The following is a 19,039-nucleotide window of genomic DNA, read 5'->3' as shown; positions in this document are numbered from 1 at the left end:
CACTACCATTGCAGCAGTTGTATATTATACTCATTCATTACACACAGACCGATATATTTCAAATGTTTATTTCTTTTAATTTGATGATTATAACTGACAACTAATGAAAACCCCAAATGCAGTATCTCAGAAAATTATATTGTGAAAAGGTTCAATATTGAAGACACCTGGTGCCACAATGTAATCAGTGAATTAACTCAAAACACCTGGAAAGGCCTTTAAATGGTCTCTCAGTCTAGTTCTGTAGGCTCCACAATCATGGGGAAGACTGCTGACCTGACGGTTGTCCAAAAGATGACCATTGACCAGTTGTCTGATACAGGTCACCAGCACCTCAACTCATTGGCTTATGAGATATAGGTACTGTGCACTGATTATTTATTTTTGTTCTGGTATTTTGTGCTTAGACCTGGAATTACTAATATAGCGACCGTGAGCGACAAAGTGGGCGAATTCAAGGACGCGATGAAGTTCAGCTCAGGTCAACTTTATGCAAATAAGCAGTGACGTGCGGTGGCGACTTTTTAATCTGAAGACCAGCGGTCTAAATGTTCCCTCAGAACCGCTCCCCTCACTTTGGTTCCTATCTCAAATGGTTCCTTTCTCGGAACATCCCTTACTGCATCCGGACTTGTTTAAAGTTCACGTAAACAGTATGTTTTGAAATTGAAAGTGTAAATAATAATTGGAACATTTAAGTAGGGCTGATTTTTTTGATTAATTACATTGTGCTGCCTGCTTGCGTGTTGCTGGACACTCCCACCAGCGAAACATCTGAGCTATTTTATTGCTTTCGGTTTGCACACACAGTTACGGGATTTATATTCAGCGGCACCGAGACTAACTTTTGGCTTTGAGCCACACTGGGTGAAACGAGACAGACACTGCTTCCATCAGAGTCAGTCTACAATAGCTCATGAATTCCTCCCACATCCTGATTAATAGAAAATGCATGCTCCACACTGGTTATTAGGAGCTTCATTCACCATACTGATTAATAGTAGGATGATACACCACACTAAATAATAGAACATTTGAACGCTGCTCTGGTTAAAAGGAGATTCGTTCTCCACCCTAATGAATAGGGGATTTGAGCACCTATACTGGCTACTGAGAGATTCATACAGATTTAGGCTTCACTGCATAATTGGAGACGCTATTAGGGGGTTCACACTATAGACTGGTTAAGTAAGAGTTACTGTTGCAATGACTGCATGCTGGTGGGTAAGAAAGCCCTCTGCCAGAGTTCCACTTTATCAGTGTTTTCTCAATCTAAATCCAGGTGTGAATCACCATGGTAACAATGCTGTATGTAGGCCGAGCTGGTGGAAGGTGCACCGGGCAGAAGTGTCTTCATGCTTATATGTTAGAATATGGCCAATATTGAATAAGGTGCTTCCTGTCTTCCATTAAAAATCCCAAGTATATTCTGTCTGTGGATGATTGACTGCTTGATAATTACGTCCAAATCATAAATGACATTATGAACATTGTGTTCATTATTAAGAGCATTAATAGTCACTTATACCACACAGACAAAATGTAACAGTGACCCGTTACTTGCCAAATTGTGAGCCCACATCAATCTGCACTGTTAAACCTCAGATCTTGCCAGATACTGACCTTGCTTTGTTGTCTTCGTCATTTAACATTAAGCCTGTCAGTTTTAGAGCATATTTCATAAGTTTAACCTTTTAATTGCCAAGTTTATTTTGACACCAAGGCAGGCCTGGCTGGGAGCTGAGAGCTGCTTGAGGAACCAGCACTGAAAAAGCTCATACTTAAGAAGCAGCTACACAAAGAGCAGGCCCAGGAGATCAACTGCAGACCAGCAGAGGAGAAAAGGCTGCATGAGAAGCCAGCTCAGGAGAAGCAGTCACATTGGAGGCTCTTTTTATTTTTTGTTGGCACTGGAGGGACTGTATGAGCCAATGACCACTGAGGCAGGCGTGCCTGCAACAAAACAATGTTCATGGATGCAGGCAGACGGTGAAGCCAGGAAGCATTCAAAAAGATTTTGGACAATTGCATGCTCCCAACTTTGTTGGAACAGTTTGGAGATGGTCAGTTTGGTACAACACCAGTGCACAAATTAAGGTCAATAAAGATATGGCTAAATGAGTTTGGTGTGGAAGAACTGGACTGGCCTACACAGAGCCCTGATCTCCACCTGATAGAAAACCTTTGGGATTGATTAATGTGGGGATTGCGAGCCAGGCCTTCTCGTCCATCATCAATGTCTGACCTCACAAATGTGCTTCTGGAAGAATTTTGTTCATGGGCAAAAATTCCTATAAACATGAGTTAAAGCTGTTATAGCTGCTGACGACATATTCAACACTCTATGGATTTAGAATGTGATGTCATTCAAGCTCATGTGTGCAAAAGCAGACGAGCAAATACTAGTGTATGTTGTTCCAAATTGGCACTGTGGGGCAGCAGGTCGTATCACTGTCATACAGGTCAGGGGTCCTGGGGTCGTGGGTTCAATCCCCACTCCGGGTGATGGACTTTGAGCAGTTTGGTGTGATTTCCATGTGTCCATTTGAGTTTCCACTGAATGCTCTCGTTGCCTCCCATAGTCCAAAAACATGTGGGTAGGTGAATTGGCTACTCAAAAGTATTAAGTGTGAATGTCTGTGTTGCCCTGCGGGGGACTGGTGCCCCCACCTTATGCCCAGTGTAGCGATGAGGGCACAGTGATACTGATGACCACTCTTGTAGGTTTTAAGGATGTTCCTCTGGTTCTCCATTGGTTGATACAGGCATAAAAAGAGGAAACAAATGTTTTGTCCATCAAGGACTCAATAGTGTGTTTTGCAGCTTGGGATGGTGCGTTGTCCAGCATGAAAATGATTTTATTGTGGAAGGCAGAATTCTTTGTTTAATACCATGGCAGAAAATGGTTTGTTAGGAACTCCATCTTGCAGAGGTCATGTTAACTCCCCCAGGAACACTAAATGGACCTACTGTGTCATGTGATTATACTCCAGTGCAAATTATCATGCTGCCAGTAGCCAGTAAAGAGCCCAACCATCTGGACCATTCAGTGTAGGGTAGCATTAAACAATGAGAGAATAAAAAATCTAAATAAGTATCCATGAATTTCTCAACCCAGGTAGGCTCTGGACCCACCGCGACCCTGAACTGGATACGTGGTTACAGATGAATGAATGAATGAATTTCTCAACCCGCTTCATGCTTCTCATGATTTGTTTGACTAGGGATGGATGAAGTACAGGTACATGCACAACCATCAGCCTGTGAGTTAAGTTTAAAGTGTGTTCAGACTTGTCTTTTTGTTTGATTTAAACAAACCCTGTTGTAATTTGTTTCTTGTTAAAGTAAGTTATAAGATAGAACTGCATGTACCTCCAAAACCTGGAAAAAAAACAGGAATAAACTGGTCCAGGAGGCTGCCAAAAAAAGAACTGCATCACCAAAAGAACATGTGAAGCATGGTTGTTTTTCCTCAGATGAAACTAGGGCTTTAGTGAAGCTGGAATGACTTATAAACAATTTCCAAGTATCAGACAATTTTGGCATAAAAGCTGAAGATAAATTTCACAGCATGACAATGACTAAGGAGTGTATATTTACATTGGCAAAAGCACCAAAAGAACATCAGAAGATTTGGACTGAGCCATCTACAGCCAAGACCAATCCAATTGAAGATCTGTGGAATGACCTGAAGATGTCTGTGCACAGGAGATGATGCCTTCGCCATCTGACAGATTTGGCATGCATTAGCAAGAAAATGTGGGCAGAAATTGCCATATCGATGTCAATCGACCTTTTATCCAAAATCAAAAGGTACTTCAACAATTGAACAGTTTAAGGCTATGTTTATGAAACCATATTATTGTAAGTATATTGTGTATATATTTTTAATTTCCTTCTAAAAAACATGGGTATTTTTCAGTTGAACGGTACAGACTGTCACATTAAAGGTGGAAAACAAATATTTATTTATTTAATTATCTTTTACATCACATAACCTTGCATTTTAGCAGGGGTGTGCAATGTTCTGTATATAATACAAATACAAAACAAGGTTCGCCTTGCATGGCTACCTCCGACTCCCAGGTGTGACATGTGACAAGGTCGGAAAAAAGAGCCAGTACTGTATAAATATTTAAATTACATGCTTTCAGTTCAGCAGTGACACTGAGGGGTTTGAAAACTCCAGCAGCACTACTGTGTCTGATCCACTAACACCAACTAACACACCTGCATCAGTGTCAATGCAGCACTGAGAATGACCCATCATCCAAATCATGCCTGCTCTGAGGAGTCCCCCTCCTATGATTGGCTCTTCGTTTGGAAGTATGTGCTGATTAATCGCAGCCTGAGATTCTAAACCTGGGTTCTTAACTGCCTTCATAAAATGAGCTTTTACATTTGTTATATTTTTGTGAAGCTGAACTACTAGAAACCCTGTGTAAGTAGAACACAATGAGACAGGCCCTTCAGTGCAAGACCAGTGATCCAGATGTTCTACTCCAAGTGTGTGATTTTGAAAATAATGAGATATTGAGACAGCATTGCATCATCAGTGTGTAGTCACAATACACATCCACGTTTTTCCTCAGTGGTTTCTCGTCTGGCCCCCTTCACCTACTCTGCTGTTTCTCACTTACACTGCTTACAGTTATTTTTCACCCCGCTACCACAAAAAACAGAGTTTAACCACAGCTCTCAGCGCTCCCGTGGAGTGAGGAGACTGGTCTCACTGGCTTTCAGCAGAGTACAGTGGAGGCTTAAAATAGCGGCAGAGTGCAGTGAGGCGCGAGGAAGTGGTGCTGCTGAGAGTTGTGTGGCTCTGAGAGTTTCTTACACACTGCAGTGACCTCTGGCAAACCCTCCATAGCCTCCTGTCTCACAGTGCTAATGTGTGTTACCATAGAAAAAAATACTAGAAAACATGATTCCAGATGTTCAGAGTGGCTTTGCAGGGCATAGGAAGACTACAGCTTTGACATAATAATAAAGGCAGTTGTTAGGACTTTCAGAACTTTGCCTTCAGTTCAAAACCTGAATTATGAAACCCACCTCTGTCTGATAATGTTGAATTAATTAATGCCCCATGGCATTTTATAATAGTGTTGCAATGTGTGTGTGGGGTCAGACAGGTATTACATGTTTCTTTCTAAACTTGTAATATACATCAACCTAAATTTACCTTTAGCCAGATTTTTTTTTGTTTTGCTAAATTACAGTAGCATAGAGCTGCAACTATACAGGGGGTCCTTGACTTACGACGTTGAACCGTTCCTTCGTCGCGTCGTAAACCGATTTTCGGTGTAAATGGGAACATACGTACATACTGTACGTAAATAACATACTGTAAGCACTTATCCTAACACCTATCCTCCTCGGTCCCGAGCCGCGTAACCGTGTATTCTTCCGCCGCGCACACCAAACACGAAGTTCACGTTACGACGTTTACGACGCAAAACCACTTAAGTCAAAACAAGGCTTTGTACAGTAAATGGGAGATGTTTCGTAACCACGAAACATCGTAACTTGGCACTGACGTAACCCGAGGACCTCCTGTATTTCAATTATACCAACTTGACAGCTTGGTAAGGCTACGGCATATATTTAGATATTGTATAATCCTAGAATGCCAATAGTGCTCATTTTCAGAGTACCTCTTCACCCCTCTTGTAAATCAAACAGGTTTCACCGTGGTTATGTAGTTAAAATGTTTGTAGTTATTCTAGTGTTGGTACCTCGTGTCCAGTTCCTGAAGACTTAATCTATGCGAGTTTGCTTGCATACAATTACTATTTTAATTTTTTTATTTTATGATAAATTTTAGATGTTTACAGTCATAAGTCAAAGTACAAAAAGCATCTATAAAGCAAGGCAAGTTTATTTATAGAGCACCTTTCATACAGAAGCAATTCAAAGTGCTTTACAGAGGGAAAAAAACAGTTAAATTAAAAGGCAGAATAAAATCATAAAAGTCAAATAAAACAATTACATAAAAAGAGTAAAATGATTAAAAATGATTAAAATAATTTAAAATGATACAATAAAAGAAAAGAAATAAAATGCAGTTACAGATATAAATCTGCAGAATATTTTAAATTGAGCTGTAGCTGCTCAAACAGGAATGTTTTAAGTCTTGATTTAAAAGCGTCTAAAGTCTGGGCTCTTCTAATATTCTCACTCGGCTGGTTCCATTTATGAGCGGCATAGGAGCTAAACGCTGCCTTTCCATGTTGTTTTGACCTGAGGCAGGACTAACTGGCTAGTTCCTAAAGATCTGAGAGCTCTGCTCGGCTCATATCTCTGTAGCAGATCTGATAAATAACGCTGGTCCTACCCCACTTTTATAATGCAACTATAAAAGTAGTTTAAAAAACCAAAAACATTAGGCCACCTTTGAAGACCTAAGAGGTCCCGGGGATGGTACAAAATAACAAAAATAATGATTTGGTACTGATTGACCGCTGGAGCTCTGTACCATAATTGAGTACCTATATTCACAATGGCTGTACCTAAAAACACCTGAATTTACTGATTGTCAGGGTTGCTACAGTCTTTTGTGTATATACAGTGTACATGACAGGTGAAAATCCCTGAACAATGTATTCGCACAAAACCATACAATGAAAATATGACATCACATCCTTGTCCTATTCACACAAAGGACAAGGATGTGAGATGTGTTTGGGATGTGTTCTGGCAGAGCAAATGGATCACTCTGCGCTGCTTTTGCTTTAGTTTTATGGATTTGCTGGTCTTTTCTTACTATCTTCCTTTCCCAGGCAGATTTACAGCTCAGCGTTCCGGACACCGCTTCCCTCAAGGTGACTCTGCTCGTTTGGCACAATGCATTAAAAGCTCCCCAGTTTTTATAGGCTTAAACCAGTCTTTTTAGGCTTAAAGTCTTCCTAATAGCTGTTTAAATCCATGACCACGAAGCAGTGAAAGTGGCAGCACAGTCAAAGACAGGCTTTCGAACAACATCTCTAGTAATTTGGTGATTAGTGTCTGTGTGATCATTAATTTTCCTCTTGCAGCTAATGGCTGACACTGAAGTGTTTTTGCTAGCTTTTTTTTTTTTAAACGAAAGTTTGTAGGTATCTTTTTACAGTTAGTGAATTCAGGTACTTACATGTGCACCTATTGTGGACACAGACATTTAGTTTTGTGAATACAAGAACATCAAATGAAGTGTGACGTCGAAATAGCAGCATACAAACTTAGGATCATTAATATCAATGCCAAACATCAGCTAGAGAAGGTTACCCCAACCCTGGACACGCAATCGCCGGAACGGGCTGTGGAGCAGTTTAGCTCTACTGATGGAGGGTCGTGCAAGTCTTGTAAAATGAGTTGTAACTAATGCTCACTTCTTCACCTGATATCACTAATGGCTTTAATGACTTTTAATTTCAGAAAACAATGGATGAGCAACAATTACATACAATTACTTACTTTTTCACTTTCAGAAGCTTCAGCTGCTTTGGACGTCTGGTTCCCATCACAACCAGGTCCCAGTCAGTGAATGAATGAAGCGTTTCACATCAAACCACTCTGAAGGTCTTTGGTTACGTCTCACTTAGGCAAAATTTGTGAAACATTATGGGACATGCAGAACAAATTCGCTTGATCTTATCCTATATATGATGTGAAGCTGATTACATTTTTAATTTGGCTTGCTTTTTTTTAAAGAAGCAATCTCTCATTGCGTTATAAGGATTGCATACGTTAGCTGGAAATACCCTCTGTATGGTGATTTAACTTGTCACTGTCTGAGCTCAGGTTGCCATGAAGTGAAATGTAATCGTGTGTTGTGGTATGCTCTAAGACTGGGTGTTCAGTTCCCTATGCTGGAAACGAGAGCAGCCCAGGGAAACAAACACAAAACCCCAAAGCTGTGGTTGCTGTTCACCATGGGCTACCTGTTGTTAAACACTGAGTTTAGATAATGACTCTAGATGATACTGTGTATTGTGGCTCTTGAAGGAAAGATTTAGCTTTCTTTTCAACTTCATCTTTTAAATGTTCTTAAACAGCAGTCAAAACTGAAGAACATTCGATCTTCGAACAATCAAGACTTTGTACTCTACTGAAAAAACTGTAGACTACATTTTGGAACATTTATAAGCATTTGATGGCTTTTAAACTCAAAATATTAACAAGGTCTTTTACGGATGTTGGGTGATCACTTCAGAAGGACTTTCAGAATGTACGTCATGATAGTGCTAAGTTTTCTGAAGCAAGTAGGGCATTGTATTTACTATTTATTTTTATTTATATATTTTATATATTTTATTTACTATTTGGAAACGTCATTGGACTGGCTGTGTAAAACTGTCCACAGATGTGTGTGTGATGCCTTTTGATAGACTTGCTCATTGTCCAGCACTCCTGCCTGGAACACAGTGATTTGGGGTAGCCTCCAGACCTATTTTGATCACAATTTAAGTGATTATGGATTATGACATTCTTCATCAGTAGCACTTGATTTTCCTCAGTGTTATAGCTTTGTTTATTTTTGTGTGATTCAGGTGTGGAGTGTGAAGTTGGAACAGGAAGTTGAGAAGAATAAAATCCTCTCTCAAGCTCTGCAGGCTTTAGTGACTGAGCGTCAGCGGCTAAAGCAGGTACTCGCTAACGGCAAGAAGTCTCCAACCCCCAGCACACTCACTGAGGATGAGTTCTTTGATGCTCTCACTGGTGAGTGATCTCCAGCAATGAAGACCCTACTTCCAGCTCTGAACTCTGTTTGTCAGTAGCTGTGTTCTAGCACCTCATTTTGTTTTTCTACCCTTTGAAGTAGCCATATCATGGAAACCTTTGACTATTTGGATACACGCTTTAACACTTTCCACTCTATACAGTACACAGATAGAAACTAAGAATCAAATGTTCTTGTTTAAGTTTACTCTTTTTATTTTTCACTAAATCAACACCAGCCATTTCACCTAAGGTTATAAAGAATATATCAGCAAAGACTCCTTTGTCAGTAAGATATAATACAAGATGGTCTGTCTAAAGAGTTCTAAAACGGTCTGCGTAATCGTAAACCTTATCGTGAGGTTGGGAATTTTCTAACTTCTGTGGTACATAAAAGCAAACAAATGTCATCTCGTGGAAAAAATAAAAACAAAAATATTACAAACATATCCTTAAAGGCTAAGCACCACTTAATGGACCTCCATGAATATTCCACATTATTTTAGTTACTGACATATATAAGTATGAATTAAAATGAAAATAGCAGCTTAATTTGCTTTAAAACTGACAATTTTATTAAATTGACGGAAAAACCCGAGCTCGCTACGGAAATTCTTGAACGCAACCCTGACGTCACTGGTGGACAACAGCTGAACAATGCCGCGGTAAAACACCGTTATGACTGACTGTTATGACAGTATCTACCTAAATAACCAACATTATTCATGACAATAGCCTAGCAATAAGCTAAACTCAAATGTAGAGGTACCGTTATTCTTGTAAATGTGATCGAAGTCGAACTCGAATTCACTATAAACCTCCGTAATGCAGCTACGTAGCCGAGTATAATCTGAGACACCGAGTTTAGCGAGTCAAGCTAACGTTAACTAACACCGACTAAAACAGGCGAAGTGAGTGTCCTTACCCTGTTTACCTCCATGTTACAGAGGCTCTTGAACACCTTTCGTTGGTGTCCTTACATGCCCATATTGTTGGAAAAGCACCAGTGAAATGAGCTACAGATAACGGAGTGAGCGGATGGTGATTTCCAAAGTGTCCGTTTAAAGTGGACAAATTTAGTCCATTTTCTGGATATTTTGGGATCTTTGGGCCATTTGTGCACAGATGTCCCACTGTACATTGAATGATTGCAGCCAAAAACAACACACCTTTTCGTCATTTTGCATTAAATTAAGTGCAGCTTCTAGAGTGTTGTCCACCATCTACGTCACAGGCAAGACGCCTATTAGAGTTTCCCAACACAGTTGGGGGGGCAATGGTCATTTAAACCTTACTCCTTGAATTAGTAAGAAATAACATGTTTTCTGACTATCAATAAACACAAGGTAGGAACTCAAATTCCACTGTATTTATTTGTTTGACACTTTCATAGAGCTGGTGCTTAGCCTTTAAAACATTTTTCCCCTTCAGTGATCGGTAATGTGATGTTCTACTATGAATTACATTAAAAACAAATTATTGTTGTTGGATCCAAACTTTACTAGTGAAGCAAAATAAAATGTACTTAATGTTCAGTGAGTTAATGTTACTATATTCAATGTAAAGTGTGTTTGTTTGTTTCCTTCCCCCTTGTTTTTTATATGGTGCCAATGGTTTTTAATTAAAGCTCTTAATAGCTCAAACCACCACACCTTAAGAACATAAAAGTGGATGCAAAAATTCTGAATGTTTGTATAAATTATAGTAGAGGAAGAAAAGTGATTATTTCTGGTGACAACCTTGGAGTTAATTATAATGGGACTCAGCTCTTTGGAGATGCGAATCAATGTATTTGTGTAACAGAATGAATTGTTTCATCAACTTGAATAAATTCATCCAAAGTATGGAAATCGTCCTACGTGGGTTTATTTTTTAACCTTAACCAAGCTTGCATTGCTTTGACTAAAATGCATTGCATAAAAGATTTAATGCAGTATCATGCAGTTCACACACATATTAAATTATTTCCTTTGTTAACTGTTATTTTAGAAATGATGAGAATAATTGTGGCTTGATATGATTGGGTGTTGGACCATCAAATATAATGTTAGACCATCTCAGACACCATACCACTGGATCTGCAAGGCTTGTACCTGCCACACACACACACACACACACACACACACACACACACACACACAGACAATTGCTATCTAAATGTCACTGCTGTTACGAAATGACTTGCATTACATGTAATTACAGTGTAATGCTTTGTCGGATGCTCTAGATATGTCCTAGATAACAAGCACCTCCCGAACTCATCATAGATGTATTGCATGGAGTTTCATCACACCAGGGAACATGGTTCCTAACCTATGCTTAGTCTTTGACTTATATGAATTAAACATTTCCATTTATAGTGGAATGTGTCCGCAATAATTAGCTGAATCTATAGTTTTGTTTTCTACACTGACCTGCTGCAAAATTAAAAACATCTACAAGTAACGTGAAATGTATTATCGTGTTAAAATTGCAATTGTCAAGAAGTGGTCTATGTTAGGCAGCAAGTGAACAGTCAGTTCATGAAGTTGGACATGCAGCCACTTATGCAACAAGTTGCAGTAGAGTGTTCTGACACCTGTCTGTCACAACAGGCATTAGGTTTTTCCAGCAGTTTGTGCTACAGTAGCTTTTCTGTGGGATCTGACCAGCATGGCTAGCCCTCAGTCCCCGCACTCATCATCGAACCCTTTCGCCAGTTCACCGGTCATCTTTCACTGGATCACTTTTGGTAGGTATTAAACACTGCGTACCAGTAACTCCCCACAGGACCTGTCATTTTGGAGATTGTCCATCACAATTTGGCCATTGTGGAAGTTGCTCAGTTTTAAGGATTGACTGTTCACTCTGTGCCTAATGTATGCTACCACTTGGCTGGTCATATTGTGATGAGACCAGTGCAATGTTATTTGCATGTGATTGGCTTTAATCTTGTGGCTGATTATTGTATATATTTATACACACTATACCCTCTGTAGCTATAAGCAGAGACTGATTGGAAGATTACCTCTCAGGTGGACGGAGACAGTTCCTGTGTTAAACAGCAGGGTGTGTATTCAGCAGGGAGACTACAGTGACGTTACTGACGATACTGTGTGTGTGTTTGTGTGTGTGTGTGTGTGTGTGCATGCTTCCCTTCAGAGTGGTTCTCGGTCAGCTGTGTGATCTCTTTCCTGTCTGAGAGAGGACACACTGTCTCCATCAAAGCGGCTGGACCATTCGCTCAGCTTCAGCCTCCATCCAAACCCACAAGGGTCCTGCTATCATGTCTGGGGATGGTAACCATGGTGACAAGGCCCACCATAACGGAGTCAAGAAGCACAGGTGAGTCTCAAATCCCTGCGGAGGTGTTGCAGGATAAGGGCTTGGAGAGTGGGTGTTTGTAGAACCGTTGTGTGTGTTTACATTTTTATTGGTATATAAGTGCATTTTATTTATTTTATTATATTTTTCAATGCATGTATATTTCCTGTACGTTTGACTGCTTCAAAACATCATTTTAATTGAATTTTGCCAGTTTTATTTCAACTCTGCCATCTTGTCGTCTAAAATCATGGAGAAATCTTAAATTTCTTAGAATATTATAGAAATATTTTTGACAGAATGGTGCTCGTTTAAAGCATTTTTAAATAAAATCAAAGTGCATTGCTTTGTCAGTAGATTCTCCTGATTAAATAACTTTTTAAAGAATGAAAACATCTAGAAATACATAAAGAATTATTCAATCTTCAGAATACCTTACGTGGATGTAAGATGTTTTACCAAAGCTGTGAAGTAAGTCATCATTTTTATTTCTGCAGGATGCTTCTTGGTGCACTTTACCCAGCAGAGAGTTAGCGTTCAGTTTTAATTGCGTTTGGCTTCTTTCATTTGCTGAAGATATTACTCACTGGACAGGAAACACTTGGCATTTGCTTGAAAGTTTGAAAACAGATTGTTGAGCCAGGCATATGTGGTGTGTATCCAATTCTGCTCAAAATATAACCAGCGTTTTCTCCACCACCGTACATCTTCGTCTCACGCACAGAGTGTGTTTTGGTCCTCATGATTATTGAATGAAGGAGACATGGCAGCAGGCTGACCTCATGGTTAGCTGGGTGTCAGGTAACTCTTTCCAAAGCACCAGATCTGCGACAGATAATGGTCTCCTTCTCATTGTCCATCTCTGGGTTTACTCTGAAATTACCCTGAGCTGTTACAGTTCAAAAGAAAATGACCCTGATGACCTGATTGGTTGATAATTTCTCTATGAACCAATGTAGTCAACATACAGATTTATGCTAAACATGCAAATATTGTACACCTCCCCAATAGGGAGCCGACATACAGCATTGTTCCATACATTTTAGTGAACTCATCTGATGAGTTTAAATTTTTTAATAATATAAAATATGCCAAAGCTTATCCATTGGCCAATATGTTAATTTTGTTGTAGAGGAAATTGGCACTTACCTTTCACATATAAATCATTTAAATGGAAACATCCATCCATTTTCCACCACTTATCCGGGTCGCGGGGGAAGCAGTCAGAGCAAAGAAACCCAGACTTCCCTCTCCCCAGCCACCAGCTCCCAGCTCCCCCGGGGGTATACCAAGGCGTTCCCAGGCCAGTCGAGACATGTAGTCTCTCCAGCGTGTTCTTGGTCTGCCCCGGGGCCTCCTCCCCGTTGGACATGCCCGGAACACCTCACCAGGAAGGCGTCCAGGAGGCATCCGGACCAGACGCCCGAACCACCTCAACCACCTCTTGACGTGGAGGAGCAGCGGCTCCACTCCGAGTCTCTCCCGGACGTCCGAGCTCCTAACCCTGTCTCTAAGGGAGAGTCCAGACCCCCTGCAGAGAAAACTCATTTCAGCCACTTGTACCCGCGATCTGGTTCTTTCGGTCACTACCCAAAGCTTGTGACCATAGGTGATGGTTGGGAGCCATTATATTGGCCTCATAGCTGGGGAACTGTGTTGAGATTGATGTTACTATATTTTCCTGCTTGCAGAAAAATAATGTTGAAATGTTGAAAGACAGAAGGAGGCCATTATACTTAGTATCAGACCAGCGGGATAATTAAATAATTATTTGTGCACAGTTATGAAGGCTATATCTGTTTTCTATATTTCTGACTATATTTGTTTTTTATTCTGGGAATAGAAAATCCCTTCCTGCACCCATGTTCTCAAGAAATGATGTCAGTATCTGGAGTATCCTCAAGAAGTGTATTGGTATGGTAAGAGCAATTCAGTTTTCTGCATAACTTATGTAGCCTTCGTGAAGCTGATCACAAGAAGGATGAATATCTACACACACTATTAGTGATTAGGCACACTGTATGTATGCAAACACAGCACAAAAAGTAAGGAAATTTGTGTTTGGTTGATTATTTATTTGTTGTAAAATTGCTTCTTGGCAATAAATCTTATACCTTGGGAAATTCTGTTCATTTCCCTTTTCAATGGTGCCACATTTGTAGGAACATGCATTTGTGGGATGTGGGTTGCACCCATGAAAAATTTGCCCAATCCTCTCTTCCAATGCCAAACAGCTTATTCTGTGTGATGGTGTGGGGCGGCATCTTCCTCACTGGAAAAATGAGGCTTGTCATCACTGGAGGCCATCTCAATGTAGAGAGATAGAGATGAAATTCTGCAACCAGTGGCAATCCCATACCTCCACAGTCTGGTACCGAACTCTATCCTCCAAGATGACAACGCTCAGCCCTCCACAGAGTGGGGTTTATCAGAGACTACCTCCAGAATGTGGGAGTGGAGAGGAAGGAATGACCTGCCAGGTTCCTGACCTCAACCCCATTGAACACTTGTGGGATCAGCTTGGTCGTGCTGTTTGTGCCCGAGTGACCAACACAATCACGTTGTCTGACTTGTGACAAATGCTGGTTGAAGAATGGGATGCCGTCCCACAGCAGTGTGCGACCAGGCTGGTGAGCAGCATGAGGAGGAGGTACCAGGCTTTTGTGGCTGTGTATGGTTCTTCCACATTCTACTGAGGCTCCTGTTTGTTAAATGAATACATTTTTAAATTGCCAGTACGTCTTGTTTCTTCAAACTTCAATCATCCACTCCACCACACACCAAAAGAGTCAATGGCAGAATAAGCTGTTTGGCAGAGAGGATTTGGCAAATTTTTCATGGGTGCAACCCACATACTCAGCTCTACTGCTCATCCCACAAATGCATGTTCCTTACAAATGTGGCACCGTTTAAAAGGGAAATGAACAGGCTCCAACGGCATAAGATTTATTGCCAAGAAGCATTGTTACAACAACAAAAATAATCTACCAAACAAGAATTTCCTTACTTTTTGTGCTATACTTGTGTGTATTGACCTATATATTTTTTTGACCCTGTCTAGAGGTTCTGAACTTATAGTATGGTCAGACAACACCCCCACCCCTAAAGAATCCTGTCATTTGAACCATGCTAATACTAATACCAGTTATTCATGGTTTGATGTCCCAGTAACGATATTTAATATAAGGTTTTATACCTGTCCATATGGCAGAGCCGGAAAAAGTAACTATTGCTAAGATGATACTGATATTGAAAATGGTAGTGATCAACCTATAAGTGATATAACCAATTTATTGCTCAGAGCTTAATTTCAAGTGGCCTTACCATGGCAGGTGAATTTATTTCAGAGGCTTTACTATATTAAATATAAGAGATTTGTTTTCTGGCCCATTTCAAGGTGTTCATCGAAGGTCCGGACCACCACAGAGCCGTTATTAATTGGGTGGTAAATCATTGTCAGCACTGTGACAATGGGGTGGTGGACTCTTTTATAAATGAATCAGACCCAGCAGTGTTGCTGGAGTTTTTAATGTTTTGGCTGGGTAGTGAATGAGAAATAATTAGTTACGTAACAAATAGCATAGTGAAAATATGGGCAGGTTTACTAGCATTTTTCATTAATGCAGGATATTAATAGCTAGTTTGTCCCTGTTTAATGAATAATTAGTTTTGGAGCACTAGCACCACTCCAGCACCTCCCTAAGGTGTGCTGCTCATCACTCCAGAGAATGCCGTTCCACTGTCGTATAGCACAGTACAAGAGGTGTTTATGTCCATTTAGCCCACACTTGGCATTGAGCGTGGTGAGTGTAGGTGTGTATGCAGCTGCTGTAGGTTATTCCATTTCATGCAGTGATTTTAAAAGAGGTTATATCACCCGTGTACAACTGAACTTCTGTGATGGCAATTAAAGTAGCAATGTAGCTGACGTGTATAATTACACTGTAGAGAATGTCAAGATGTATTTTAAACTACTTTCCCTAGCAATCTGTCCTTTACCTGAGTGAGGATTTAAAGTTTTAGATTTTCCAGCTGTGTGCAAAGTAATACACCGTGCCAGAGCTCTCATCTGAAACACTGAACGCCACAAGGTGCACTCAAAGTAAACAAGAGCCTCACCCAGATATTCCCCAAAGTAGTCATTAATAATGAGAAGTGTTCCTCAGAACACAAGCACACCTGCCTACTCCTTTCCTGTGTGTGTGTGTGAAGAGTGTAATCTCCTTGCATAAACCCTGCTTCAAGAGGTCGAGTGTGAAAGAGCGTCTTTAGTCATGCTGTATCACTGCACTCTTAAATGAAGGTGATAGCACAATATCCCTCTTCATTTCTAAATTACTGATCTATTGAAACAGGGAAACGGTCAGAGAGGGAATCAGATGCTCAGACTGAAGGTCTTTGCTCAGACCGTGTGACAGAGAAGTCCTGTTCTTTATTCTTCTGACCATTCATTGCACAGCATTTTTCACTCTGCCTCAGAAACAGGTGCCACACACTCTGCACCTTTCAGAATCCAGAATGAACGTTTCAGTTGTTATAATAGCTTAAATTGATGGATTGATAGATGGAAGGATGGATGGATGAATAGAGAGAGATACAAACTGTGTATAGCCGAAACTAAAGGGACACCTGCTCATCCAACATTTCTTAAAATAAGGTTACTTTTAATGTTGTGCCTTTCTCAGCCACTTTTACTTTTCTACACTGTCAGAAAAGTAAGTGGTACCTTTTGTTATCAGTGTGGTGGTACCCTCAAGTGTACATATTGTGTACCTTTAATTAGGGAACATAATTGTAACTTACTTTATTATAATTGTAGATTAAAAAAAAATCTCCAGGACTTATATGGACCTCTGTCCAATGTGAAACACATATCTCCAAAAGGGTAATGTTAGGGGCGCGGGGTGCGGACTGACAGAGGGCGGACGCAAACGCTAATAACACAGACTTTATTGAACAAAAACAAACACAAACGAACTGGGGCATGAAATGAGCACTAGAAACGAGGCAAACAACACGAAGAAGAACACGAAGAACAAACGAACCATACGAAGAACAACATGAGAACTATGAACGCGGAACAAGGTACAAAGCGTGTAACAAGGAACAATGAACCTAGGAACAAAGAACAATGAACGACAAGAGGAAGTGAGACCAGAGGGCTTAAATACACAGACAAACGAGAAACAGCTGAAACGGATAACACGGGAAAAGACGAGGAGGCGGAACAAAGGCGGGGCATGAACATAAACAAAACAAAGCCATGTGCAGAGAAACGGACCAGACGGGACGTGAGTGTGACAGATGCCCCCTCCTAAACGCGCAACTCCCGGGGTGCGTAACCTAGACCCCCCCAGAAGCTGGCGCAGGAGGGAGCACGGAAAACAAGACAGACTAGAAAAACAAGGAACTGTAAGAGACGGGACTCAGGACAGGACGGGAACAGACACAGGAAATGGGGCTGGAGACACGGGACTAGACTCTAAACGTACACTGGACAGGACTAGAAAAAGGGGACGGGAATCGAGAGAGGACAGGAGACAAGACAGGAGCAGACACACGAGACTGGACATGAGGCAGGATATGACTAACAGGGGACTGAAACTTGGACTGGACAGGAGATGGGACTTGTGACAAGAAAGGACTATGCTGAACGGGAGTGCTTACGTGAGACTGGACGGGAGTGGACAAATGTGACTGGACAGGGTGCTTAACATAGGAAGGGAACGAGGACTGGACATGAGACAGGGCGGAGGGTTGCAAAGGGGACTGAACAGGAGACGGGACAGGTAACGGAATGGGGAACTGGGACTGGACATGGGCTTGAAAAGGGGCCTGGACAGAACTAACAGGGGACTGGACCGGACTAAGCAGGGGAACAGGGACTAAGACACTCACAGGTACAGACACGAACACGGTAACAGGGACAGGAATAGAAATGAAAGCAGACACGGGTACAGGGACAAGCACAGAGACAGGAACTAGGACAGGTACAGACAGTGGCATCAAAATCACCTGGGGGTGCCCAGGACTGGCAAATGTCTGCGGGGCAGTCCGAGGAACCAGCCTGGGCACAGCTCTGGGGATCGGCCCCGAAGTCCCTGGGGCCGTCCTCCGGGTACGACCGGAAGTGACCGCATCTACATTCACCGGGGCAGACACGGCCGTAGCAACCTTCTCGGGGGCAGACACGGCCGTAGCAACCGTCTCGGGGGCAGACACGGCCGTAGCAACAGTCTCGGGGGCAGACACGGCCGTAGCAACAGTCTCGGGGGCAGACACGGCCGTCGCCACAGCCTCGGGCAGGGGAGCGGCTGGCTGCGCCGCTTTCATGAGCAGAGGAGCGGCTGAGGGAGCCGCACCCATGGAGACTGGAGACCCTGCGACGACGTCCACGGAGGCAGGGGAACCTGCAGCGACGTCGTCCACGGAGGCAGGGGAACCTGCAGCGACGTCGTCCACGGAGGCAGGGGAACCTGCAGCGACGTCGTCCACGGAGGCAGGGGAACCTGCAGCGACGTCGTCCACGGAGGCAGGGGAACCTGCAGCGACGTCGTCCACGGAGGCAGGGGAACCTGCAGCGACGTCGTCCACGGAGGCAGGGGAACCTGCAGCGACGTCGTCCACGAAGGCAGGAGAAACTGCAACACCGTCCACGGAGGCAGGAGAGGCGGGTGTCGCGCTTACGAAGACAGGAGCGGCTGGCTGCGCCGCGTTCACGCTGAGAGGAGTTTGTGCTGCTCGCCGGGCTCGCGCTGGAGCTTTAAAGGGTTTAGGGGGTTTAACGGGCGCACTCACGAGATCTCCTAGAGGTGCGCCTCTGTTAGCCTCTCCTCCGTCGTCCTGAGGCATAAGGCTAACAGCCCCAACCCGTAACCCCCCCCCCAAAAATCTCCCCGGACTCGAGGGGGCCGCCCTCGGGAGCGGAGGGTCCTGCGGCGATGTCCTCGAGAGCCGATCGGGAGAATCTGGCTCTCAATAGTTTGCTGAAGCTCTCCACTGTAATGTGCAGGGTTCTCTCTCCCAGCACACGATCAGC

The 19,039-nt window shown here is 42.3% G+C and overlaps 1 protein-coding gene across 1 annotated transcript in view; it reads left to right on the top strand.

The window, feature by feature from the left end:
- The window catches only part of LOC136707283 (oxysterol-binding protein-related protein 2), a 47,578-nt gene that overhangs the window by 11,556 nt on the left and 16,983 nt on the right, over window positions 1–19,039 (top strand). The window contains 4 exon segments of the mRNA XM_066681262.1: window positions 8,529–8,697; window positions 11,839–12,005; window positions 12,008–12,021; window positions 13,844–13,919. Coding sequence (XP_066537359.1) covers window positions 8,529–8,697; window positions 11,839–12,005; window positions 12,008–12,021; window positions 13,844–13,919 — 426 coding nt within the window.

The sequence above is a fragment of the Hoplias malabaricus genome, chromosome 9 (genome assembly GCF_029633855.1).
Source record: "Hoplias malabaricus isolate fHopMal1 chromosome 9, fHopMal1.hap1, whole genome shotgun sequence".
Lineage (NCBI taxonomy): Eukaryota > Metazoa > Chordata > Actinopteri > Characiformes > Erythrinidae > Hoplias > Hoplias malabaricus.
This window is presented reverse-complemented; position numbering and strand designations above follow the sequence as displayed.